This window comes from Branchiostoma floridae, chromosome 1 (assembly GCF_000003815.2).
Source record: "Branchiostoma floridae strain S238N-H82 chromosome 1, Bfl_VNyyK, whole genome shotgun sequence".
Taxonomy (NCBI): domain Eukaryota; kingdom Metazoa; phylum Chordata; class Leptocardii; order Amphioxiformes; family Branchiostomatidae; genus Branchiostoma; species Branchiostoma floridae.
Window position 1 is genome coordinate 11,637,003 of NC_049979.1, and position 27,058 is coordinate 11,664,060.

Genomic DNA, 27,058 nt, shown 5'->3' on the forward strand with positions numbered 1-27,058 from the left:
TTGTTACGTCACTAATATTTGCGGCTCTTTTGGAGTACTTTACGATCAACATTTCGCGGGCAGATGAACTGATGTAGTATATCCGTATACTCGACTTCCCCATACAGATATATTTAACCTCAGGGACGTGCGGTCTACTTTTAGGTAACGAATGTTCAAGGGCGGACATATTTACTTCTCAACCCAGTTCATGTTCTAGGCGCGTGACCAGATTGTGTTTGAAGAATTGAAGTAACGGTACCAGAGTCAACTGATCGGTACAATGGGGTCCGACTTCTCATGGCAGGCGCCGATCTTCATGGCAATTCTCGCCGCTGTTGTTGTCTCTGCAAGCCCCGTTATCAAACGGGACATTTACGGGGGGTGGCCACAACAGGTGCACCTGTCCTACGCAGGTGGGTATTTTTAATCTCCAAGCAGATCCTACGGTGCCATAATATAAGATAGTATCAAAGTTGGCCAGGGAGTGTAGCCGGCTAAAGGGAGTCAAACGGGAAGTTTGATACTATACATTACGCACCGTGGATCTGGTTGGAGATTAGGTATTTTAACTTTTTTTGCTAAGGCACAACCCGCCGTACGTGCAACTTTTTTAATCTCCAAGCAGATCCTACGGTAGCATAAATTAGTATCAAAAGCTGGCAGAGGAGTGAAGCCGGCTTAGGAGTGTGCTTTGCTGCATGGCAAATGTAACGTTACACCTCTTGGCTGACTACACTCTTTGGCCAGTTTGGTACTATCTTATGCCATTGTAGGATCTGCTTGGAGATTACAACTTTTTAACCTCCTTGTTATGTGCAAAAACGTGGGAATTTTTGTGGACATTGCACCTTACCGGACTTTGGGACCCCCCCCCCGTTACCATTTTAAATGCAAGCACCCGCGAAAAAATGTTCAAGTCAAAACCCTCAGAAACGCTATTTCCTGCATTTTAAGGGCAAATTTTGCTGCTAGACTAAGCTAACTTAAATGGCAGCCAATACGAATAAGGAAACCGTACGTAAGTAAGTACGGCCAGCATACGGTAACGAAACACACTCCTAGGCCGGCTTCTCTCCTCTTTTCAAACAATGTTACAGTATCTGCTTGTGAGGTAAATATTTGCATTCCTGCATCTCCTCTTGTCCTTCATACCAACATGAATAATTTGTGGGAAAGGAAATAGGAAGAAGAACTCGGAGTGGCTCTCAGATATCAGCTTTTGTTCACTCTAATTGAGTTTGTTGTAATTGGAGCATACTCTAGCAGTATGATGAACTTTTCAGGTGGACTTCTTGCAATGGCAGTCAAAGATAGCTTACTCAGCCTAGCGACCATAAACACAGGGATGGTTACCCAGGGCTGTCAAAGTATTCATACATATAGTACCATATAGATATAGTACTAACTTTATGGAAGTTTTTTGGGAGTTTTCGGAATACATACAAGGTAGGAAAGCCTGTTTGTTTCCCTTGTGAGCCAGGCTCAGCCAGCGAGATGATGGTGACCTGGAGCACAGCCAACCAGACGGACTCAGTCGTGGAGTACGGGGAGGGCGGGCTGATGAAGACGCCCCGGGGGTCCAGCGTGGAGTTTGAGGATGGAGGAGATGAACATCGCGTACAGCACATCCACAGGGTCACGCTGACTGGGCTCACTCCCGGGCACACGTACAGTGAGTGGCTGTATTATAATCACTGTGTAATTCCCCCAATCTGTGTTACCATAATGCATTGTACTACAAAACCAATGCTCTTTCTTTGGTAAGTCTTGTCTAAGAGCTAATGAGAATTCTAAAAAAAGTTTCAACCATCAACTGTCGAACATCTCAATGCAGGCAAGCTAAGGTACATATTGACAAAGATTTTAAAAGAAGTCATGGTAGTTAGAGGGAGGAACCTTTTCAAAAATAAATCTGATTGCTTGAGTCAGACTTCTTTAAATTTCATCTTCACTGTTTGTTGTCATGATGTTTCACTACAATTGTTATTTTGTTATTCATGTTGAAAGTAACAATTTCTTGTGAACAAAAACAGTGGAAGTAAATGACCGCCTGCCTTTAGCTGAGCACTGAAACATGGTGATGATGATATATAAGAATTTTTTGTGATTTTGTCAGTGTACCACTGTGGCAGTATGGAGGGAGGCTGGAGTGACTTGTTCGTCTTCACCGCCATGAAGGAGGGAACTGACTGGAGCCCATCCTTCGCTGCCTTCGGAGACATGGGCAACGAGAACGCCCAGTCTCTGAGCCGGCTGCAGGGAGACACACAGAGGGGCATGTATGACTTCATCCTGCATGTTGGTAAGTGATGTCAGAGTGAATTAATGGTATGTATTGAATTGTATATTTATAATCAAATAATCTTGCTTGATCTATATCTATATTTGAACTACCGGTAGGCATTTTTAGCAGGCTCTACAGTCTGGGCATCTTTGGCTTACAATTGTCATGCAATAAAGTTCTTCTTCTTCTCTGCTTGTTTCAGGTGACTTTGCATATGACATGGACTCTGTAAGTTATTTTGCATACTTATGTATGGATTTTACTATACATATATAAAAATCATATGTCTTTTCCTGTAATTGGCTGCTATTATGTATCAGCAACACTTCCTAGGCTGCCATATATTGCCTAATATTTCAAGCCAAATGGAATCAAAAACACTTGACTGCATTGTTTTTTCAGGAGAATGCCCGTGTGGGCGATGCCTTCATGAACCAGATCCAGTCCATAGCGGCCTATGTGCCCTACATGACATGTGTGGGGAACCATGAGAATGCTTAGTGAGTCCTCTGTTACTTGTTCTGCTCTGCATAGCATAAGCTGATACATCCGCTGATTCATGGGTGTGATTGTGTATTGTGCTGATGGATTTTTAAAAATATGTCCTTATATTATGGCATATTCATTCAACATTGTTGTTAAAGGAAATTGCAATAAGGTCAAACTTGAATGAAATTCTCTGGAGACTGCAAGCCTGTCATTTTGAAGGAAAGAGATTTTATACATAGAGGCCAACATTTTCAGTGTATGATACGATCCTTCTTATTAAATTGGTTCGGCCACAACTTAATTTGGCCATGCTGTATTCCCTCAGCTGGACTAAGATATTTTCTTCTTGTCCCTGCAGTAACTTCTCCAACTATGTGAGCAGGTTCTCCATGCCTGGTGGGGTGCAGAATCTGTGGTACAGGTAAGGCCAGACCTGTCCTTGGTGCTGAATTCTTCTCCATTTGAGTGAATATCAGCTGTAGGGGATTGGGAGAAGAGGGTAGAGAGGGGGTAGCTGGGTTTGATCCCCTATTTTCATCTGTCATGTTGAACGTTGTGAATGCAAAATGTGTGGTATGGATTGCCCTGGACCTGTCCTTGGTGCTGAATTCGTCTGCATTTGAATATCTACAGTATTATACATGGTAGAGGACAGTGGACATGGCCAGTGCAGGGGAACATTGGTAGATTCTGTTTTCCTGTTCTCATTGATCAAAGTTGTAAAGGCATGATCTGTAGTACCTGTAGGACGAGACCTGTCCTTGGTGCTGAACTTTCTTAAACTGTGTGTATTTGAGTGTATTTTTCTGTGTATTGTGTTTTTACTTCCTTTCTTTTTCATTTTTGGAGTGAATGTTACATGCATATAATACATACTTTTATTTCCATTTCTAGCTTCAATGTTGGTCCTGCCCATATCATTGGTTTCTCCACTGAGGTGTACTTCTATGTCCAGTATGGGCTCAAGCAGATGACAGAGCAGTACAAGTGGCTGGAGCAGGATCTCATGGTTTGTACTGCATTTGCCTTACTGTGTTGTTTTATTGGTATGGCTGCCAAACTACATGTATCCAAAAGCTAATTACTAAGGCTAGATGATCTGTTCAAAACTGATGAATACACTGGGGAATTCCCCTTTTTTTGAGATGACAGTGAAGCAATTCAACCCGACTCATGGCCCACTAGCAAAATTACTAACAATAGTCCCATAGCACCTTGCTTGTCAAATCTGTGTTGTCCATTGCCATATAGAGTTATATATGCATGGGTAAGAAACTGAGGCACCAGAGTAAGGACTAAGGGTGGATCGAGATACCAGAAGCATTAAAGGAGACTCATTTGGACTATTGTTAGTTGTGTTGTTTGAAAGGATCCTAACAACCAGGATCTTGCTTAGAGAACTTATTGTTGTAAGATGTCAAATGGTCTTGCTGTGTATGTGTCTGCCATCTTATGTTCAGTACCATTTGCTTACTTTGCACTCAGCTTACTGTCCTACACTTAACAGTTATCAGAGTCACTCTTTTGCATGGCCTGATTGGAGCTGACATTTCTGCTTCAGGAAGCTGCTAAACCAGAGAACAGGAAGGAGCGTCCCTGGATCATCACCATGGGCCACCGCCCCATGTACTGTTCCAACAACGATCACGACGACTGCACCAGACACGAGAGTGTTGTAAGTCTTTTTACCAGTCACAGTCAGACCTTTCTGTAGTGGCCACTCAAGGGACTTGTAGAAGATGGTCACAGGTAGCCACTGTTACAGACAGGATTCTTTGAACTTGTCTGTCATGGAAATAAAACAGCAGCTGAACGGATGCTGAAGACTGTGAGTCTTGGTCTTTTTGCTCCATGGTCATGCACACATAGTAATGATTAGCATGTTGTAAGTACAATAGGATCATTCCACAAACTCAATGTGATATATAGGACATTCGGTGATGACAATCAACAAAGCATTTTATAACACAGAAACGGTCTGTTTACTTGTCACTATGTCTGTGTACATGTAGGTGCGTAAAGGACATGTTGGCTACCCTGGGGTGGAGGATCTCTTCTACAAGTATGGTGAGTCATACCCTTTCTTTACAACTTGTTGACTTTACTCAATTAAAGAGGCACATTTTGAGAAGTACAAAATATAAAGGTTATGTACTGGAAGTATTAAAAAAGACAGCAATGATAAGTGTACAAATGTACATGATATTAAAGTTTATGTTAAAAATGGAAAGTATAAAACTGAACATTGTTTTCCTTTGAGCTATCAGGTGTGGACCTGGAAATCTGGGCACATGAGCACACATACGAGAGACTGTGGCCTGTCTATGATTACAAGGTAAGGAGATGTCATCCTTGGTCTTCTCTGTTAAATTGTGATGAGTAAGAAAGTAAAGAAATTGTCAAGGAAGTACAACTGCTGCAGGTTCCACACTAAAATATAATTTCATATTCATTTCAGCTTACATAAAACAATAGTCCCAATCTGAGATTTCTCTGTTGCCAGCTTAAATGCCAGCATTGATATATCATATGTGTACAGAGAACCAGGACATTCTCTGTTATTGCATACACAGCTTTTTACCTTTGGTATTTGAGAAATGTTTTTGCTTTCGATGTCCAGGTGTACAACGGCAGCATGGCCACCCCCTACACCAATCCCAAGGCTCCTGTGCACATCATCACTGGCTCTGCTGTATGTACACGTTTACTTCTTAGTATCTTGTCTATCAGTCTTCAACCACACCAAGTTAGTTTGTTTTGGACTTTGAAAATAAATAGCTGAACAGAAAGATAAACACAAAATAGTGGGGGGGGGAATTGGGGAGGGGCAAATTCACCGTTGCAGGGAGTAAATTATTTTAGTCAAGTCTTCATGCCAACCCCTTATTGTTATATCCTTTTGGTAATTGATTACAATTATCTGTGTTGGCTAACCAATCAATGTGGCCGGGAAGTGATCATGATCTTAGAAACAAACTGGAGCTAGAATAGGATGGATACTACATGTGGTAGGAAACATAACACTGAAGCTATTATTGCAAATCCTGGAATGAATGGAGTAATCGGTGTGCTTGTAATTCTTGTTCAGGGCTGCAGGGAGCGTCACGATGGTTGGATCGCTAATCCTCCAGTCTGGAGTGCCCTCAGGAACTCTGACTATGGCTACACCAAGTTCAAGCTGCACAACTCAACACACCTGTACCTGGAACAGGTGTCAGATGACAAGGTAGGTTCAAGCTGCACAACTCTTCACACCTGTACCTGGAACAGGTGTCAAGTAATGCAGTAAGATACTGGTACCTGTACCCATGCTCCTAAAATGTCACCAATTTTTGTTGGTCACGGATAATTTTCTTTATTGACACGACCTTTAAGAAACCTACCTGTAGAGACCACCTGTCCACATACACCAGATTTCATTGGTGCCTCTAGTGGTATTCTTGGGCAGATTTACTGAATCCTTTCACTTTCATTCTGTTTTCTCTTTCCAGGATGGACAGGTGATTGACTCTATCTGGGTCATCAAGGACCAGCACGGTCCCTACAGCCGTACCTGACAGGACAACACCTGTAGATACACCTGGAACACCTGACAGCAAATGTGAAAAATATATACATGCTGCTGTATCTGCAAGGTGGTAGGTATGGTCTACTTGAAAGGAAGGACTTTTAAAATAAGTCACAAATCTGTCACAAACAAACCAGTACTACTTAGTTTCAATCCCAACAGAATACCTTATGAGTTGGCAGGTACTTGTTTTAAACTGATACTATTTTATTAATTGTGGTGATGTACATTTTTCTTTTGATTTTTTAAAAGAGTTTTATTTCATCTCTTAAAGGTTAATGTTGCGCTTCAGAATGTGATATCATCCGTCTGCTTCTCAATCCTCAGTACTGAATATGTTTTATCAGTGAAATCTACTGAGTATGTTTTATCAGTGAAATTTTAAAATTTTGAAATGAAGAATTAGCATACCTGATGACTATGATGTAATGTGTCAAACCGAACACAATCAGGTTTCTATCCGGTTTCAATATGTTTTAACATGTGCCAAACCTATTGTCAACCTATTATCGGTTTCAATATGTTTCAATGTGCCAGATCTATTGTCAACCAAGTGGTAACTGTTATTTCTTTGGAGAATTCAGGTCTATCTCCAGTCTACAAAGGTGCCAATTGTAAAATAAATGTTGCACTTTGTTGAAATTAAAGCCAGGGCTCATTGCTGCTCAATATGGTATTGTCTTTATTGTAAATTAAATAAGGGGTTAGTCACACAAACATTCAATTCTACACATTGCTATAAACATGTTTTCATGAGGCATAAACAGTTTTCTTCTAGAATCCAATTTAAAATGCAGTCCTGCATTTATCTTGTTTCCCCCAGAAAAGGGTGTTGTAACAGCTGTTTTTTCATAAAGATTTACTTTTGGCATCACCCTGGAAATTGGCTTTCAATAGGCCTTTCTTAATGTAGACACAAATACATTATAAGACAATGAAGTTCTCCACCTTTTTATTGACATTTTTTCATCTGTCTTCAAACTTGGTGTTGAATTTCATCCATCACAACATATTCCATTATTATCCAACCTCTGATACATATAGTTGCTCCTGTGGTTGCTTCTCTGCAGAATAATTTGGCGGATCCTGTTTCTATCAAAAAGTATGGCCTTTCGGTCATGCATCATTTCAGATACTGAATATTTCTCAGAAACAGTGTAATGGGGTTTGTACTTCTGAATGCTTGGAACTGTGGGACTCAATCAGCACTCTTGCTTGATACATACGCCGGGCATGATTGAAATGCTGGTCTCCAATCTACTATCATACTACTACAATGCTAATCCCTGTACACCTTACAGTATACATGTAGGTGCAGTTGTTGCTGTTGTGTATATTCTTATGTTATATATAATGTATACATTTTATCAAAATTTCAAACAGCACAAAATGGACCAAATAAATCATTATACGTGACAGTATATAATACATGGAGAACACTGATAACACAAATGAACAATTATCTCAAGAAACATAAACTTCAGAAACATGGTTGAGTAAATAAACCTGATCATCAGGAATATATACACGCCAGTCAACCTTGACATTCTAACATAAGATTGTATCAATTACAACCAATTATGTCACTGTATCACCAACACAATATGCAATAATCATCAATGTTTTGGTTTGGAAACATTTCAGTACAACAAATATGCAAATTACACTTCTCCAGCACAGACCATCTGTTGTACAGATCTACATACATTGTACAGTTTTTAAAATCATTGTCTTTTTCTTCATTACTTAGAAAATTCAAGTCTATCTACTCACATATGTACATCAAATTCATCTATCAGATCCGGTAAATTTGATTTTGGCATTTCATAATGGTTTTGGCACACACAAAAAATATGTTCTTACTCACACATAGGCTCTCAAAGGATTTCAAACTATAAAACTAGGAACATGGTATGGTTTTCATTGTCACTTTCCACGTTCAGCATAATCAATTTACTATCCAAGAGCCAATCAACCAACAAACAAACAAATGTAGAGGTAGTGGTACAATAAGTCAATTGGTTTCTTCTGTTGACCTTAAACTATTACCCGCATGTCTGACAGAAGTACATCCAAGAGCTGAGTCAAACCCACAAGCCAGTTTTCTGGCTTTCATGGACACCTTATAACCAGGATTTTAAATACTGTCAGATCTGTACAAAATACCACCTCTATGTATATTATAAGGAACACCTGGAAACTTTTTGGTGGTCCCCTACTTACTTGGTGGTCCCCTAGATACATTGCACTTTTCCCATTAATACAAGAATTATGAATCCTGTCTACACTGACTTCCTGACCACTAAAATAACGCATTGATTGTCTCTTTATGACCTATTTTTTCTCATCTGCAAACATCAATAGTCAGAAACAGAAAATAAAACATTAAGCACCACAGTACTAAAACTGTTCATAGGACAACAGAGGGAAATAAGTTAACAAAAAGTAGAACATATTCAAATACATATGATTATATAATTTATATTGCTTCCAGTTTAGAAGACAGAACATTTAACTTATTATCATTAAAGTAGTCAGTATAAAATTACATCTCATACCATATGACACTTTACAGTATTCCTTTTTCCTGCTTTTTTTCCCCATTGCAACATGTTGATCACAACTGTTTGCTTTGTGATCTTTTGAAAGATTTATGTACATGAATTCCTAACATTCAGGCAAAATGCAATTATAGCTTTTGAATATTGAATGTTTGGCTTTGTAGTTTTTTCATTTTGGGGATCTTGTATCTGGTATTTACTGTGTGGGATTCTGTAGGATCCAGAGTCTCTATTTTGTGGGATCCTTCAGTATTTTTTATCTTTAATTTGCAGGATTCGGTAATATACCAAGTCTCTATTCTGTGGGATCCTGCATGGTCTGAAGTTTTTACTCTGCTGGATTCTATAGGATCCAGAGTGTCTGTGTTGTGGATTCTGCAGACCTACCTGTAGGATCTGTAGTCTTTACCTAGTGGAATCCTTAGATCCTGAGTTCTTACTCCATTGGATCCTAATTATTACAATCTGCAGTCTTTATGTGCTAGGATCCTTTTGGATCCATAGTCTTTACTCTGTGGGATTCTGCAGGGTCCAGAGTCTGTATTTTGTGGGCTCTTCAGATCCAGTATCCTTACTGCATGGTATCCTGTACAATCTGCAGTCTTGTAGAATAGTGCTGGATCCATAGTCCTTACTCCACAGGATCCTGTACAATCTGCAGTCTGCGTCTCTCCCCCCAGATGAGTGGCCTTCTCTCGTCGCCTGCCTCAGTCTCCGGTGGCGCGAGGTCATACTCTCGTTTTCTGGACACGACGAAACACTGGACGGTCACCATGGAGGTGGTCAGGGCCCAGACCAGGAACAACACCCAGCCAAAACTCTGCAGAAGAAAAACACTACTGATTACAAGACATCTGTACCTGTGTGTTTTAACTGGTACAATGGTCTAGGGGTTTCCATATTTGCCTCGTATTTGGAAAGTAAGGAGACATGCCAAAGATGAATGGCACATACTGCTTTTTATAGCCTTTGCAGTGACAACAAAGAGTATAGGAGTTAAAGACACCCAGCCATATTCTAGCAAGTACCAATAGAATGATTCGAATTTGAGCACCTGAAAAAATGTTAGGGTATTGCATGTTTAGCCATTTTGATCCTCACCTGTGCTGCCTGCATGTTCCTGAAGAATGCCAACATGGTGGAGTGCCCGCTGGAAGCATCATACTCAGAAGCAGCCACCTCACAGCTGTGGCGGGACAGGAAACATTTGTTAGTTTTGTCAGACCAGAAAGAGGAACAAACTTGACTTCTCTATATGTCATCTGTATAAAGAACACCTGTACATCACCTCACCTGTCTGTGCTCCGTCCCTCCTGCAGGTGTCTGCACTTGTACGTTACCTCCCCTGTCTACAGAACACCTGTACATTACCCCACCTGTCTACAGAACACCTGTACGTTACCCCACCTGTCTACAGAACACCTGTACATTACCCCACCTGTCTACAGAACACCTGTACATTACCCCACCTGTCTGCAGAACACCTGTATGTTACCCCACCTGTCTACAGAACACCTGTACATTACCCCACCTGTCTACAGAACACCTGTACATTACCCCACCTGTCTACAGAACACCTGTACATTACCCCACCTGTCTGCAGAACACCTGTAAGTTACCCCACCTGTCTACAGAACACCTGTACATTACCCCACCTGTCTACAGAACACCTGTACATTACCCCACCTGTCTACAGAACACCTGTACATTACCCCACCTGTCTACAGAACACCTGTACATTACCCCACCTGTCTGCAGAACACCTGTAAGTTACCCCACCTGTCTACAGAACACCTGTACATTACCCCACCTGTCTACAGAACACCTGTATGTCACCTCACCTGTCTATAGAATGCCTGTACATCACCTCACCTGTCTACAGAACACCTGTACATTACCCCACCTGTCTGTGCTCCGTCCCTCCTGCAGATGTCTGCACCAGTCCTGGTACCCGGTTGTCAGGGTAACGGCTGCCACCAGGCTAGCCAGGCAGCCCAGCAGACACACCACCATCTGGGCAGACTGCCACCTGTCAATCATAGTTAACCATGTATCACTAACACAATCCACCTGTCAGCCAAAAATCATTTGTCAATAGGTATAGGTCTTCTTCTTGTCCTTTTCATCCTAACGGACGATCAGTTCAGATGGACTCGGTGATGTGCGACCAGACCGGCACAGAAAATGCAGAGGTCCAGACCTGAACCTGGACATAATTGTCTTGTAAATGGGCGATACTCAAAACAATGGTCCATTTCACTACAAATGAATCTGTTTGGTGGAGTATCCCACTCCCACAATGCACCGATACCCACCCCTACTTGTCAATCATACAAAACCACCTGTTAATTAAGCATGCATAACCACCTGTAAATAATATGGAAACACCTGTCAATCATCCCAAACCAGCTGTCAATCATGCAAGCTACCTGTCAATCGTAAAAAAACTCCCTGTTAATCATAAAACCATCTTCTCAATAATAAAGAAACATCTGTCAGTCCAATAAAAGTCCCTGTGTTATTGTGAGGGTACAGTGTGTGTAAGATGTTCTATAGTGTGTGCACCATCTAGGTCTATAGAATCTGATATTTACCAGACTTCGTAGTGGACAGAGGCGATGCAGCTGACCAGCATGAGGAGCAGTGCTGCAGCGGAGGTCACCAGGGCCTGGTACAGGCAGTAACTACACACACTGTCACTGCCGTATACCTGTATAACATATCATACACAAACTGTCATATACCTGTATAACAACAATACAAACACTGTCACACACCTGTATGACATTGCAAGAGTAGCGAAGAACAGAATAGAATGTAATAGATAAGGATAATGTTATAGTAAAGTCATTCTACGCCTTATGTTTTGCCTGGCGTAAGAAGTACATGTAGTATAGAATAGAATAGAATACTGGTAGAATAGAACAGAATACTGGTAGAATAGAACAGAATACTGGTAGAATAGAATAGAATAGAATAGAACAGGAATGGAATGGAATAGAATAGAAAATGGAATATTTTCTATGTTTGAGTTGACTGACCTGAGACTGGGAGTCCAGGTTGAAGTCCCCGAACAGCAGACATCTCTGCCCGGCGTCGTTCCTGCTGATGGTGAGGATACAGGCGACGATGATGCCACACACCACACACAGGGCCTGCACAACTCCCAGCACCTTAGCAAAGTGGGGACATGCCATCCTGTTAGGAGGGGGGACAGGGTTAGAAATTTGGTCATTCATCTCTGCAGTGGTGAATTATTGCAGCCAGTAGATAACCCAGTTTTGAGTAATGAGGCTGTTTTACGTGCTTGAGGCACTGACCTCCTCGAACACGGGACCCTTAACGAAAGATGGAATGCAATCCCTTACAACATTGTCCGACCCAAGCCGACCCTGCGATCGAACCCAGGCCCACAAACCCATGGAATTGTTATAGGGAATAAGCTTGTTGACACTTCCGAGTGTGCATGAGCAGTGACAGGAATTGTGAGTGACATGCTGGTGAAATGTCAAGGGTGAGGGCCCCTGAGACATAAACAAAGCACTCTGAATACTGTTATGCAAATATAGAAGATGGTCAAGACATGAAGTGTTCAAAAGCCAGACTGTTGGGGACCTAAGTTAACGTTAACTGTTACAGGTAATTGATCCCATCATCAGCTGTTGTATAATCTAAAACAAACATTAGACCATTAGACCAAAAATCATTTTACAGTCGTTTGTTTTGGCTTTTTCATGCATCACACAACAAAACGATTCATAATGCACATTGGCAGTCGTGAAAGCTATTATTGTTTTTGTTGCCATTTACGTTATTCTATCAACCAAGAAGGAACCGGAGAACTGACCTGCAAAACCTTACGTCATCAGCAACTTGTGAAGTGTACCGAGGATTTTGACCCTGCCTTGCGTCGTATGTTCACCTTTTGACACCTGTGATGGCACCTGTCAAAATGACGTCACCCATCCATCGAGTTTACCTTGACGGTGGCCTAGTGGTCCTTCTAGCACATGACACAATTTTTTTCGCGAAACATTTTACACGGCTTGCGGAACAAAGCGCCGGTCCAGCTGGGTGACCACCGGCCGTCCAATGTTTTGGCGGAAAGATTCACTTCCGGGTCTTCAGGTCAGGATATCAAAACACACACTTTCCTAACAGCGCCTCTATGCGGAGATAAATAGACATACAGTTATTGTAAACACCTTACAATGTTACAGTCTCTGGCTGAAAACCATGCCATTTGAAACGACTAATTTGCTGAGAATCAAACAGAAACGACCCATGTCAATGGCTCCTTAATCCTTTCGCTATTAAAACGATGGTAGCCAAGAAAACAGATGGATAAAAAGAGACGTCTAGCGGCGATAATGCTTCATTACAGGTGCGCTTTTACTCTTGATCGCTTAGCGGCGCTTTTGATCCATCAACCTTTGACCTTCATGATCCCACAGCCCCACAGTCATGCATCGTGGAATAACGTTATGATTTCGTTCATAAGATGGACAAATGCGTGAAATTCGACTCTTTGTGATTGGTTGACCTTCAAGCTATGACATCAGTGAACGTTTTCGTGACCAACAATACTTACATTGACTTTGACGTCTTCGGCCATTGGCTGAACGGGCTAACAGGTGAGTAAACAATCATATAAGAAGGGGGAGGGGGAGGGGCGCAACGTAACCGCTATGTTGTACCTGAATTATTTGGAGCACAGAAAAATGATTGATTGTACACCATTTTGTATATTGTATTGTCGTCTTTTTACTGAATGTAATCATGACTTCGTGACCATGCTGATATATTGAACACTAGCAGTCAATTTAGACAACTACATGTGACTTTATATTTGATGATTTAGTACACCGATATTTCAAATGTTCTATCAAACACACAGCTGATGATATGCCCAATACAAAAGTAACAACTGGATAAGTTTTATAGACTTCTATACTTTTCTTAGATACATTTCAGACAGCATCCACTGTCTTTCATCAGTGACTGGATAGCATCTGAAACAGCAGATATTTAAACCAAACTTTGAATTGGCATGTAAATGAAGTGAAGAAAAATGTTATTTTGATTTTTTGTTTGAATGAATTTTGAAATCCTCCCCTAACCAGTCCATGAAGCAGTGCAGGCGCGGCTGCAGAGCGGGATCCTGCAGTCGACGGGCGCCTCCCCGGACATGCTCCAGAGCGACACGCTCGACAACTACCGCACATTCTCGCTGCTGGAGCGCTTCCTGCAGTCACCGCCCAAACTGGCCACGCAGGTCCTGCTGCAGATTCCCGCAGCTGTGCAGAGGACACTGATAGAGAAGTAAGGCACATGTGCACATACGGGGACGCACATATGCATGTACACATGCACACACACACATATACATGTACACACACAGACTCACATCCACACTTCAAACCTGCAGCTGTGCAGAGGACTTTGATAAAGAAGTTACTTGAAGGCATAGTGTGTCATATGCAGAGGTACAGACACAGACATACACGCACACACATTTGATACCTACAACTGTGCAGAGGACGCTGATAGAGATGTAAGGCACATATACACACACACACACACACATAGACACACACATGCATGTACAGGCACAGATACACACATGCATGTGAACATTTTTATTAGAATACCTACAGCTGTAAACAGGATGCTGATATAGAGGCATATTGACACATACATTTTGTATAAACACACACAAACATCCACACACACACACACACATAGACATACAAGCACATACAAGCACACACAAGCATACACACACACACACAGTGGTGCTTATTTCCAAACTAGACACTGCGTTCATTATGACGTCATTGGTGCAAACATGTATTATCATTGTTATTAAATGTAATTGGAAAATTTTATATTTTGAACTCATACAATCTTTGAATAGAAGATGTCAGTGTGAGATTGTAACAGTGTTGTTTGTCAAACTCTGATTGGAATGTGTACTCCTAGATACTACGACTTTGACAGCGCGGTTATCCGCGAAATCCTCGGCAAGAAGCTGACCAATCGGCACAGGAAGGACGTAGATGATGTCAGCGAGAGAACCAACATCCGTCTGCGCAGCTGCAGGAGACAGGTAGGGGGCGTTGTTTTGTTTTGTTTTTGTTTGAATTGATTGACCGATTACTACTTTTAGGCATGGCACACCTGTTTTGTACAGCACAATCTGGATAAGACATGACTGTAAGGTTTGGTTCACTCACAATGATAAGTGTTGCAGGATCTGTAATTAATAATAACATGCACGAGGTTTGGCTCTCCATAAACATGAGACCTCCAGCTTTCCCTCCAATCCTCATAAGCCATTCTTACCAAACTGTTTCTTCTGTGGCTCCTCCAGTATGACAACTGCAAGAACATCTTCAAGACAGTGGAAGACATGGAGGGTTCTCTGGTCAACAACATCAGCGGCCACTTCCTGCTACCGGAGAAGCTGGCCAAGTCAGTAACACATAACAGTGGTCACTTTTACTTAAGTTTAAGGATTCAAAATGTATCAAGTCCTGATAGGCTTGTTGGTTCTTATTAGATATAAAGAAAATCAGGCCGAGCTGGGTTGTCAACATGAAACAGTCTTAGGGGAAAATATGTACCTTGTACCTTAAATAATACCTTGCAATTGGTGCACACAGTTTAAAGGGAGTAATGCTGAAAGTGAGATGCAAGTTTTCCTCTCGACCACTTTCTAAATTAACTTTAGAAAGGCTGAGGATCAGGGAAATATGTTTGTGCATTACTGTTACAAGACAAGTGAAAGACGACAATTTTGCTTCCAACACATTTGTATTTTAGTACTTGTTGTTTCCCCAGAAGGTACGCCGCCATCGTGTTCTTCAGTAATAACCGGTTTGAGACAGGGAAGAAGAAGCTGCAGTATCTGTCGTTTGACGACTTCGCGTACTGTGCCGACCTCATGATCCACAACTGGACGTTTGGGGCGGCAGGCAAGTCAATACACTGCTCTCTTTGGATTTAAACACTCACTCACTATCCTCTGAGGAGGGTTAGACGTGCTTGCACGCAAATGTTGGGGCTCACCAGCAGCCTCTGTTTTTAGGGCTGGCACTGTGTAGGTTGGGGAGATGAAGATCTTCCCTTGTGTTTTCAGTGGTCCTTCCCTCTATGGTCATTGTGATGATCTTCTACTATGTACTACTAGTACTATGAATTTTATGGTGGAGAAGTCACTGCTTTGTGAAAATAATTACCATTACAGGCATTTCAGGATTTGCATTACTTCCATATCCATTGATTTACCAAGCTGATAAACTATTTCATAGTTTACTATTTCATAGTTTGGGTTGATTTTCCAACTCCTGTTGTTTTTCCTCCCACCAGACTCCCAGGCAGACGACATGGATGTGGAGATGGACCGAGTCTTCCTGCAGGAGCTCAGGGATCTTAAGGTGCTCACGGGAGAGAAGGACGTCTACGAGAAGCACAAAGGGTGAGACAGGAAGCTATACGCACTGACAATCACACAGCAGTCAGCAACAAAAGCTGTCTCTTCCTTATGTTTCATTATTTTTTTTAGGAGATTAGGATAGTCTGACACAGCGCAGTGTACCAATGTCTAATAGCCTCCACATGCCCCAAGAATTCTTTGGTCAAAATCTATAAACTGCAGAAGTTTGACTACCAAATCAGTTGTTGTCATCTGCAGAGAGTTTGTTGATAAGCACTAAGAAAGTATGGAACGATAGTCTCTGTGTTGATCAGACTGTGGAGTCACATGACCTGTCTGCCCCCTCCCCAGCCTGGTGTGTTCCGCCCTGAGAGGCAAGATCCCAGACCCGACGTACGCTGACATTGAGAGCAACTTCAAGGTCAGACATCTCTTCTTTTGTTTTCTGATGTACAATGTACTTCAGGTCATGAGTCTGTATTTTGGGTGGGGACAAATTAAGGTTGTTTATTTTTCTTACACTTGGGTAACTGACCTGTCAGTTAAACTGTTAAACTGCTATAAGTTGCAGAGATGAGAAAAATCTTTGTGTTGCGAAAGATTTGACCCAAAAAAAGCATTTTTCTTCAAAAGTTCCTTATGGGATATTTAAAAAGTGAAAGTAGTAAGTTTCTCAAGGATTCAGAGTAGTGTGTAGTTGATCTTTGACTTGTTCATATAATGAATTTGTTTATGTGAACATATTTACATATTTAAAGCTCAGATGATAAAGACTTTGTGTAAATATCATTTTCCGTGGGTGTTAGGCTAAGTACAAAATTTGAAGAGCGGCACAGTGTCCTAGGGGCAATAAATTTGGAAGGTTTAAGGGATTCATACCCAGTTCAAACATGGTTCATACCCCAGCCAGACCATACCAGAAACTTTTAAAATCTAAAATACTGTAGGAAAGACCGTAAGTTGAAATAACAATACTTGATTTTCTGTATCTGTAACGCTGTTCTCTGAACCTTGACTGCGTCTCTCCCCCAACAGAACCTGTCGCGGTGCATCGTGAGTGTCGCCTCCGGTCTGATCCACAGCAAGGAGCTGAAGGACTTCTTTGTGGACCTGGTGGAGAAGGTGAGTGAGCAACACTTGTTCCTTTCAAACTCCTGTAAATTCATGTATCTCTAATCTTATCATAGCACAGTAAAAACAGGTGTTATAAATGCAACAATCAACATGTTGAAGATGTCAGTCCAAAAACAAGGTGTTGTACTCCTTCCCCATTTGTGACTGCTCAAATCAGTCATCTCTGAACACAGTGAAGTTTACTTTGTACTTGTTGATGATGCATAACGTGGTGCCTTATTGACTTGCTGGACTACTATCATAAAGTTAATATATCTCACACTACAGATACAGTATTCTATATACAGTACTGTATTCTAAATACAGATGTATGTATATCTGTTGAGTTTGTTTCTGTGTTTGTTTGTGCAGTTCATCGAGCCCTGCAGAAACGCCAGGTGGAGTAAGAGGGACGTTGAGGCGTTCCTGAAGGCGTACGAGGCGGCAATCCAGCAGATTCCACAGCTGAAACGGTGCGTTAAGTTCGTTTTCAGTCTCTGACTCTCTTGTAACATATTATTTTTATTGTTATTATTAATGAAGTAAAGTCGTCATGTTAGAAACGTTCAAAACGTTTTATTCCCTTATAACTTTTTTGTCTGCATGTTCGGAGAGTACTAGCCGTCTTCCTAGTACATGTAGTTTTTGTCTGAACTCCAAATTTCACTGATATGACCGCAGCATCCGCAGTTGCTTTCATTTCTAATATGTGACATGAAACATTAACAAATGTTGTGAAAGATAAAGATGATTTTTAGTACTTCAGTTGAACCATTTAAAAAGAGCTGTTTTGAGCCATTGTGCATGAAATTATTTTTACTGCAGGTACCAGCCACACTTGCTGACCGTGTGGACCCGCTACATGACCACGCTCAAGAAATGCATTCTGCAACTGTATCACAGCTGACACCTGGAACAGCAGCTGTAATATAGGGGGCACCTGGAACAGCAGCTGTAATATAGGGGATGCCTGGAACAGCAGCTGTAATATAGGGGACACCTGGAACAGCAGCTGTAATATAGGGGACACCTGGAACAGCAGCTGTAATATAGGGGACACCTGGAACAGCAGCTGTAATATAGGGGGCACCTGGAACAGCAGCTATAATATAGGGGGCACCTGGAACAGTAGCTGTAATTTAGGGGACACCTGGAACAGCAGCTGTAATATAGGGGACACCTGGAACAGCAGCTGTAATATAGGGGACACCTGGAACAGCAGCTGTAATATAGGGGACACCTGGAACAGCAGCTGTAATATAGGGGACACCTGGAACAGCAGCTGTAATATAGGGGACACCTGGAACAGCAGCTGTAATATAGGGGGCACCTGGAACAGCAGCTGTAATATAGGGGACACCTGGAACAGCAGCTGTAATATAGGGGACAGCTGGAACAGCAGCTGTAATATAGGGGACAGCTGGAACAGCAGCTGTAATATAGGGGGCACCTGGAACAGCAGCTGTAATATAGGGGGCACCTGGAACAACAGCTATAATATAGGGGGCACCTGGAACAGTAGCTGTAATTTAGGGGACACCTGGAACAGCAGCTGTAATATAGGGGACACATGGAACAATAGCTGTTATATAGGGGACACCTAGAACAACAGCTGTAAACTGATATAGGGGACATTGAACATCAGCTATGCCACAGCTGACATGGCTGCAGTACCACACCTGACAACTGGAAGTGCAGCTGTATCGCAGCTGGAACAGCAGCTATGATGCAGCTGAGTACATTTTGAGCAGCAGCTGTATCACAGCTGCAGGCAGTACCACACCTGATATCTGGAAAGTGCATCTGTATCACAGCTGTGCCTAGAAGAGCTAATGTGTTATAGGGGACACATGACATTGAAGCTATAATGTAGGTGATAGCTGGTACCTGTAACAGTTGCTGTGCTTTACCTGATAACTGGGACTACAGTTGTACGAAACCTGTGACCATGAATAGCAGCCGTTTCGCAGCTGAGACCAGAAACAAAATCGTAGCTGGAACAGCAGCTGTAATGTAGGGAACACTTTGAACTGAAGCTATGCCACAACTGATGCCAGGAATAACAGCTGTTGTACAGCATGGAACCTGGATGAGAAGATATATCACAGCTGACACCTGGGATAGTAGGTGTGGTGCAGCTGACACATGGAATAGCAGTTTTGTACAGTTGGAACTCTACCTACGAATAGCTGGAACTGCAGATGTAGTGTAGGCAACACTTAGAATAGCAGCTGTATAGCAGCTAAACAAGGAACAGCAGTTGTATCTCAGCTGGCACCTGGAATGGCAGCTGAATTTTAGCTGGAGCCATGAACAGCAGCTGTAATACAGCAGACACTTGAAACAGCAACTGTATTACAGCTAACACCTGAAATAGCAGCTGTATCACAACTGACAATTGGACACCAACTGTATTATAGCAGGCACCTGGAATAGCAGCTTATCACAACTGACAAATAGTTCTAACAGCAGCTACATTGCAGCTGTCACCTGCAGTTGCAGCTGTATTACAGCTGACAACTAGAACAGCAGCTGTAATACAAGAAACATTTGGAATGGTCTATCATAGATGCACCTTAGCTGTAACTGAATTATGGAACAGCAGATATGTCATTGTTGACACCCAGAACAGCAGCTGTCATATAGCTATCATCTAGAACTGAAATACCACACATGTACATGGAGAGAAGGCACTTGTGTTTCATCCCCTGCTTCACCTTTTGTAAATACTGTATCATCTGTCCCAGTACATAGAGCAGTGTGTAAACAAGTGTGAGCTGTAGGTTTGGTCCCATCCTTTACTCCTATCAGTTGTGTTATCATGTTTCTTGTGTGAATAACAGATTGTACATACTGTGACTAGTACAGACGCCCAACTATAGGTAGCATTATGTGGGATGAACATTCCATTTACAGTTCTTGTTGCAAGAACGAAGAAACTGTTACAATTCAGAGATGTTTCAGCATTTTATCTTGTGATGTTGTGTCAGTCAATTGTCATGATTATTTACCATTGAGTTTTTTGATATCGTAATGTTTCCTATGGGTACAGGGATGTGTTGTGGTGATTTGATATGGTTTTATGGTGACCTTTTCATCACCACAAATATGCTTGTTCCGTCTTCTGCCTGCCTAACCCCTTGTTTCAAGAAACTGCACACAACTACCGTGAACGGTTCGTTTTCTCCCTAACGGGAAAATAAAGCTCTGAATCTTGAAGGTATTTCCAGTGTTGGCGAGCGCTGGAGAATTGAAAGGAAGGTTAACCAAGTCATCCCTTCTTACGATTGGTTGCTGCTGAATTTACAGTCTGCAATGGTACTGTAAATGTCTTTGGTGATTTGATTTGTTGGTAAAGGATTCTACAGGTGAATTCAGAAACCTGATCAAAATAAACAAGTTGCCTGTAAAAACACTGGCATTTGTGGGCAGTCAGGTAGAACTGTAACCTTGGACATCTGACGTCAGGGGTCAGCAGTGCCATGTCTGTAATTATCCTCTGGGTGAAATGCACGGCGATACATATGTCACTATAATCCTGGAAAAATGCCTCAAAGGAAAGGGTGGCTCCTGTTCAAAAACTTCTTGCATGGGTGTATATCGCAATTGGTAAGCCCAATGCACTGGAATGAGGCCCAAAACAGCATCAGACTGGTTCTACCAGTTTGTGGGTGACAGCTGAACTCTTAGCAAGATGGCTGCAATAAGGAAATCAGCTGATCTAAAGACGTGTGAGACAAACGAAACAAGAGAAAAGTGAGTATACTATCACGTACGTTACAAAAATGTACTACGTTTTAAGAGGGTCTGCATACCATTTTCCATGTGGCATGTCCTTAGCCATACGTGTCATCGTGCATATTTGCCTGCTTGGTCCAGAGTATACATTATGTTTCAACGACGCCCTTTCCTATTAGGCCTTCACACTGAAATCGAATTAGCAGGAATCAAGCAGAACCAGGCGTAACTGAGAAAGAGAAGAACACTGATAGGTAAAAAAATGTACAAAGGACGGAAAATTAATTTCATACTTGTGGTATTTGGAAGTTACGTATAGGTATACATTGTTGAATATGACTTATGCAAATGAGGACTTAAGTAGACTGTGGTACCATTGACCTGCAAGTTAACATACAGTTTATCTTTGAACTTAATCTATCCAAGGAATTTTATATAATCTATCACACCGCATTGCAGCTTTAAAAAACTGAATTGCACCGGCGTATACACATGACTGTCATTTCCAGAACATTAAAAAAAAACTTTTAAAATCGACACGATAGTTAACGTTACACAGTTGAAAAACTAATGATAATTCAAAATCAACGAGTACACGTGATTACATTTAACTTCTCTTTTTCCACACAGTTTGGTTGACAGAAGGTCTCTACTCGCCAGTCATACAAGTCAGTCCATCAACAGTGAAGTCAATCTAAGCTGGCTCTGGCCAGTTCAGCTGGCAGGTTCCCCTGCTGTCAGGGACGTTTTTCAACAAGAAGCCACACAAGGGAGTTTGCCGGCCCGACACAGCACCGTTTCGTTCCTAGGAGACGCCAGAGCTGGTAAGACAAGTCTGGAAAAACACCTGCTCGATAAGTCCTTTGATTCTGCTGAAGTAGCGACTAAAGGACTTGAGTTCGATTTGGTACAAACAGATGTAACGGAAGTGGGTGAAGGGTGGAAAACAGTTCACGAAGGGCCCTACAGCAGATATGACACTGGACGCGCACAGTATGTTGCCAAAGAAATTTTGAGAGAGGCTGAGCTAGTGGGCAATCCATATCCAACACCAGCCGTGACGGCGTTGTTGAACTACGCACTAACACTTGCCGTAATTGCCATGATTACGGGGTCAGTAGGTTTTCAGCTGGGGTTTGGTGTTGTTCTTTTATTAACAACCGGGATTTTCAAGCTGTTCGGTCAGAGCTACAATGTAGCTAGGGAATACGGTGTCAATGTAACTATAGCACACGTCTCAATCAACTTCTTGCTAAGTGTCTTTCGAGATATCTTCTCTGTATTTGGAAGCAAACAGTCGACTGGGTTCCCCTTCCTCCAATACGTTATGTTTGTTCCAACTATAGTCTTAATCGCGTTTGTTGTCTCGGCGCCATTTTCTGTTGGCGGCAGACCCGGCATAGCCCTGGCCTTTTGCCTAATGCGCGCACCTTCTCAGCTATCTTTTCAGGACTTAGCTTCAGGTCTTCACTTAATCGTTAGTGGATCAGAGTGTCTTTTAGCTGCCGCCAATCTAGGTGGCATCGTAGCATCGTCTAGAGGGTGTTTGATGCCAGTATCACTGGTGTTGCTACTGATAGCTGTTGCTCAGGGCGGCGCCAGTGAGATGCTGGGGTACCTGCTGATTTTGGTTGGTGGCTTTGTATCAGGGGCAACAGGTTATATGACCTATCACAACATACGAAGACTTTGCAGTTCCTTTCGACGTGGCCTGCAATTACAAATCTTCATGGGTCCAATAGGGTTTGTCTATGGCATTGGATTATGTTGGCTATTCGGCTGGCAGATGGATTTGCCATCAACGTGGAAAGATGCTTATTATATAGTGCCGAACTTAGTGGCCATTTTCCTCATTGTACAAGTAGAAAAGCAGAGAGTGTATTGGGCATCTCAGGAACTTAGAAGCTATCCTGTCCTTCTTGTTAGTAGGAGCGTCAAAACCTTTAAGGACGTAAAAGATTTTCCTCTCAAGTTTACTCTGATTGACTTTGCTGGAGATACTGTCTATCACTGCACACACCACCTGTTTCTATCAAATCTAGCAATTCACCTGATTGTCTTTAACATGGAAAGATTAGAACAACAGCCAGGTTATATCAGACGTATTTGCTACTGGGTTCAGTCAGCTATCGTCCACGTGCAAAATCCCAGTCCTCATATTTTCATTGTTGGAACACACTCGAGCAGTCTGTCGGTAGAGAGGAGAACGTTTCTATCCCGTAAGGTAAGCAAGGCATTGCTGAGCAATAACAAGTTTACTCAGTCTATTGTGGGAAAACCAGGTATCAAGAAGGATATTGTGTTTTGCGTTGAAAACTCCATACCTCTTCATCAAGATGACCAAGCCCGTCTCCTTCGAAAAACCATCATGGAAGTCGTCGCTTCGTCCTTCCAATCCAAGAGGCGCATCCCTATCAAGTGGCTCAAAGTCAGTGACTTCATCAACAAGTACAAATCCAGTTCCACAGACACGTGTATCCTGGACAAACGTACCTTGTCTGACAAGCTGCGAAATGAAGGTGTTGTTGAGGTAGAAGATGAGACAGAAGAGTTTGAGGAGATGCTAAAGTTTTACGACAAAATTGGAGAAGTCAAGGTTATGGGTGATGTTGTAGTCTTGAATCTAAAAGCTTTGGTGCAGCTTGTCATAGAGCTTGTGGAGCTTGACTGTGATGATCATGAGCTTGGAATCGTTCACGTCAGTACTTTGCGCAAAGTATGGGATTTTTTGACAGTGGAGAATTCCATTTCCACCATCGCACTGTTCGAGAGATATGACATTCTCTGCCCGATCTCAAAAGAGCAGTATCTTGTGCCGTTGCTTCTGGAGACAATTGAGGAGACCAACGCCGAGAAAAGTAAGCAAAAGAAAACGGATCATGGGGCTTCGGCATTCTGGGACGCTACGGGATCTGACACTGTCCTCTACTTCAAGTTCTACAAGTTCTATCCAGAAGCCATCTTTCTCCGCCTGCTTGCCCGATGTTTGTCAATATCACAGAAAACCCACGATCAAGGTCGTGGTCTTGACCGAGATGTCTACAGAAATGTGGGCAGATTCTACCAGGGACATGAGTTCTACTACAAAGTGGAGCTTGTATGTCAATCTGTGGAGCAGAACATGATCCAGGTCATTGTCAAGTGTGCTCCAGACAGAAGTCCTCATTCTCTACTGTCCAGACTTCACAAGGACTTACAGCAGATCCGAGACAGGGACTTCCCTTACCTGAACTACACAGTGGGACTCCCATGTCCAGCATGCAGTCCCGGCTGTAGCAGCGAAGGAGAGAGTGAGGTCGCCCCTCCACACATCCTGAGGATAGCAGGACATGACGAAGAGCTCCCACGACCCGGAGAGAAAGTAACTCTGATGTGCCGAGGAAAAGCCTTTGAGGTGGACCTGGGGGAACACGTGAGTACCTAGCGCCTTGTTCCGTTATGATAGAATCGAAAAGTCTTAATTTGGGGAGATGCGTGGGCTTCAAACATGACAAATTGTGGAGAAAAGTCAAAAGAAGACCATTTGTATTTCAAACCACGAATGAGGTGGAATAACCTGCCAAGCAACATTTCCTTCCAACAGCAACCGGCACTGGATGCTGTCCAACCAATGAAGACTGGAGAAAGCAGCAGAACGTCTGAACAGAAAGGTATGTTGCTATTTTCCACTTCTGCAATTTTGCTTAGTTTGCTACCAGAATTGCAAATCAACTAGGCTATCTACAGATTTGAGAGAGGGACATATTTGACATCACAGTATGTCTTCTCAAGATGAATGTTAACGTTAGAAAACAAACAAGTTGTTGTTCCCCTACGCAGGTGGCGTTGGTCTCGTGGACTCCACGACCATCCGACACCTGTCCATTCTCCTGGACCCGCCCGCACCCATCTTTGGGAACAACTGGAGGGCGCTGGCTGACGAACTGGGGCTGTGCTTCCAGGACATTTGCTACATCGAGGCAAAGCACAACCCTACAGAGATGGTTCTAGACATGTATAGTAAGAATACACCAACAGCTAACACGAACCAAATCCACAGGGCTTTGTTAGACATAGACAGACCGGATGCCGCAGAAATTACCCAACCTACCTCTGTCCAATCGCCAGCAACACAATGAGCAGACTGTAAATCAAAATATTGTAGTGTAGATGTGGGTCTTTGTGTGTATTTGTAGGTCAATCTGTCTGTAAACAGCATACCTCGAGACGTCGTGGATGGATATATATGATCTATGTTTGCAAAATGAAGAAACGATTAGATTTTTGCCCCTCTTGTGGCTTTCCATGGTACTGCAACAGGATTTCCGGGTAGATGTTTCGTGTTCAGGACATGACTTTTTGGTGGTAGATAGCTAGGTAAAAGACATATGCTTGAGCCCTCTAACAACTTTCTTTTGAATTACAGCGGCACTTCAATTGCACTGAGACTTTTTCAGTCAGAGATGAATGAGTTTTCAAGGTTTTTTACATGTAGGTACCTTGACGGGATCAATGCTATGGTATAACAAATGTGCAAGTTAGGGCTTATGAGGCATAATTCAGTATAGGCCTTGTGTTGTATAAGTCAGACGAACTAGATATGGCACATCTATCCTGGCCTGGATCGTCAGACAGGATTAACTTAATCTCCAAACAGATGTTGGGGTGAAAGATTGTCATATTTTCTGACTGCTTTGCTGCTCTGACCGCTAACAATGCATCTCATGCATGTTTGAGTGCGTAACTGTTAGAGAAGCCTGATAGTGAGAACAAATTACTACATTGTGCCCAAATATCTGCTTGGAGATATTATTATCAGTCAAACAGCTGCCGAGTGGCTTCTGTCTGTTCTTTGCTTATGAAACACAGCAATAACAAAACTCCGAAAGGGAGACTTCTCCCAGGACAAATGGAATGATTGTGATTTTGCTACATGTGACCAGTGCTACATCGTACATACTTTTAGGGAGGATATATTAGAGTCATTGACCGACTATAACCGGACAAGCTTGATTGAACTTTTTCGAGATGCCGAACTGTGGAAACTTCCATGACATGTCAGACACTGACCGACGGTAACCGGACAAGTTTCAGATTAGTCGACCGGCGTGACAGAACCACCCAACATTGAACAAAGCTGTGGATACCTGTAGGCGGTACCTGCTTAACGAAGTGTGTAATGCCGACCTATCAGACGAACACCGTGCATTTTAAACAGTAAACCGCAAACCGCAGTGAAACGCAAACCGAGAACAACTCCAGCCGAATTCAACATACATTCCACCACATCATGGCATTATGAGAGTGAAATTCGAAGTGATGTCGTATACGACAAATATTATCCGAAGAACATTCAACAATTCTATACATTCTTTTTTATATGTCCATATTTCGTCCCATTTCGTACTTAGCACTTTGTAACAAGATATTGATCTACAACGGCACTTTATGAAATGTAACTCTACCTGAATCGATTATGATACCCGCCAGATACTTAAACTCAATAATCTGGTGACACGTTACTCAAAGAAGCCAGCAAATTTAGAGGGATCAGACCAAATATGACACTTCAAAGTGTTGTGCTTTATTCTAAAGTTCAGCCACACGTTCAAGTCATCAGGTAATTACCGCTGGGTTCGTTGACCGGGCGCGATAAGAGGGGTTGGACAGAGCGTCACATAATTTGGGGCATATTTATAGATCATGATTACACACAATGATCTCATCCATTGTACAAAAATATCTGAATATGACGAAATATAAGAATCTCCACCTTCATGAAGAGTATAAAAGAGCCAACCCGAAGACACATTTCTCAGAGGAGCGGTCACAAAGTGACAAGCAGCCACTGCAATCAGCTTTGACATCGCCAAGTTTACCGGCCTCAGAGGCTCAGTGCTTCCGCA

The 27,058-nt window shown here is 42.3% G+C and overlaps 4 protein-coding genes across 4 annotated transcripts; 3 read left to right on the plus strand and 1 right to left on the minus strand.

Annotated features, from left to right (window-relative positions):
• Nucleotides 1–112: 112 nt before the first annotated feature.
• Nucleotides 113–6,992, plus strand: LOC118417011 (acid phosphatase type 7-like). Its single transcript, XM_035822338.1, has 13 exons — nt 113–395; nt 1,463–1,654; nt 2,099–2,284; nt 2,469–2,494; nt 2,669–2,766; nt 3,114–3,176; nt 3,650–3,764; nt 4,317–4,430; nt 4,768–4,822; nt 5,023–5,090; nt 5,376–5,447; nt 5,844–5,981; nt 6,247–6,992. The coding sequence occupies exons 1-13, from the start codon at nt 263–265 to the stop codon at nt 6,310–6,312; spliced, it is 1,326 nt and encodes a 441-aa protein (XP_035678231.1). The 5' UTR covers nt 113–262; the 3' UTR covers nt 6,313–6,992.
• Nucleotides 6,993–7,258: 266 nt separating this feature from the next.
• LOC118417028 (transmembrane protein 179B-like) lies at nt 7,259–13,166 on the minus strand. Its single transcript, XM_035822379.1, has 6 exons — nt 12,732–13,166; nt 11,926–12,082; nt 11,479–11,594; nt 10,788–10,913; nt 9,986–10,070; nt 7,259–9,704 (listed from the first exon to the last, which is right to left on the minus strand). Exons 2-6 carry the CDS (start codon nt 12,079–12,081, stop codon nt 9,516–9,518), a joined length of 672 nt encoding a protein of 223 aa, XP_035678272.1. The 5' UTR covers nt 12,082; nt 12,732–13,166; the 3' UTR covers nt 7,259–9,515.
• A 134-nt stretch (nt 13,167–13,300) lies between these two features.
• LOC118417019 (acidic fibroblast growth factor intracellular-binding protein-like) lies at nt 13,301–20,410 on the plus strand. The gene is made up of 10 exons (XM_035822350.1): nt 13,301–13,518; nt 14,008–14,206; nt 14,867–14,993; nt 15,258–15,358; nt 15,728–15,861; nt 16,256–16,364; nt 16,674–16,743; nt 17,358–17,444; nt 17,808–17,908; nt 18,261–20,410. The coding sequence occupies exons 1-10, from the start codon at nt 13,437–13,439 to the stop codon at nt 18,340–18,342; spliced, it is 1,092 nt and encodes a 363-aa protein (XP_035678243.1). The 5' UTR covers nt 13,301–13,436; the 3' UTR covers nt 18,343–20,410.
• A 299-nt stretch (nt 20,411–20,709) lies between these two features.
• Nucleotides 20,710–26,016, plus strand: LOC118416976. The gene is made up of 4 exons (XM_035822271.1): nt 20,710–21,191; nt 21,804–24,585; nt 24,757–24,823; nt 24,993–26,016. The coding sequence occupies exons 1-4, from the start codon at nt 21,130–21,132 to the stop codon at nt 25,289–25,291; spliced, it is 3,210 nt and encodes a 1,069-aa protein (XP_035678164.1). The 5' UTR covers nt 20,710–21,129; the 3' UTR covers nt 25,292–26,016.
• The last annotated feature ends 1,042 nt before the right edge of the window (nt 26,017–27,058 follow it).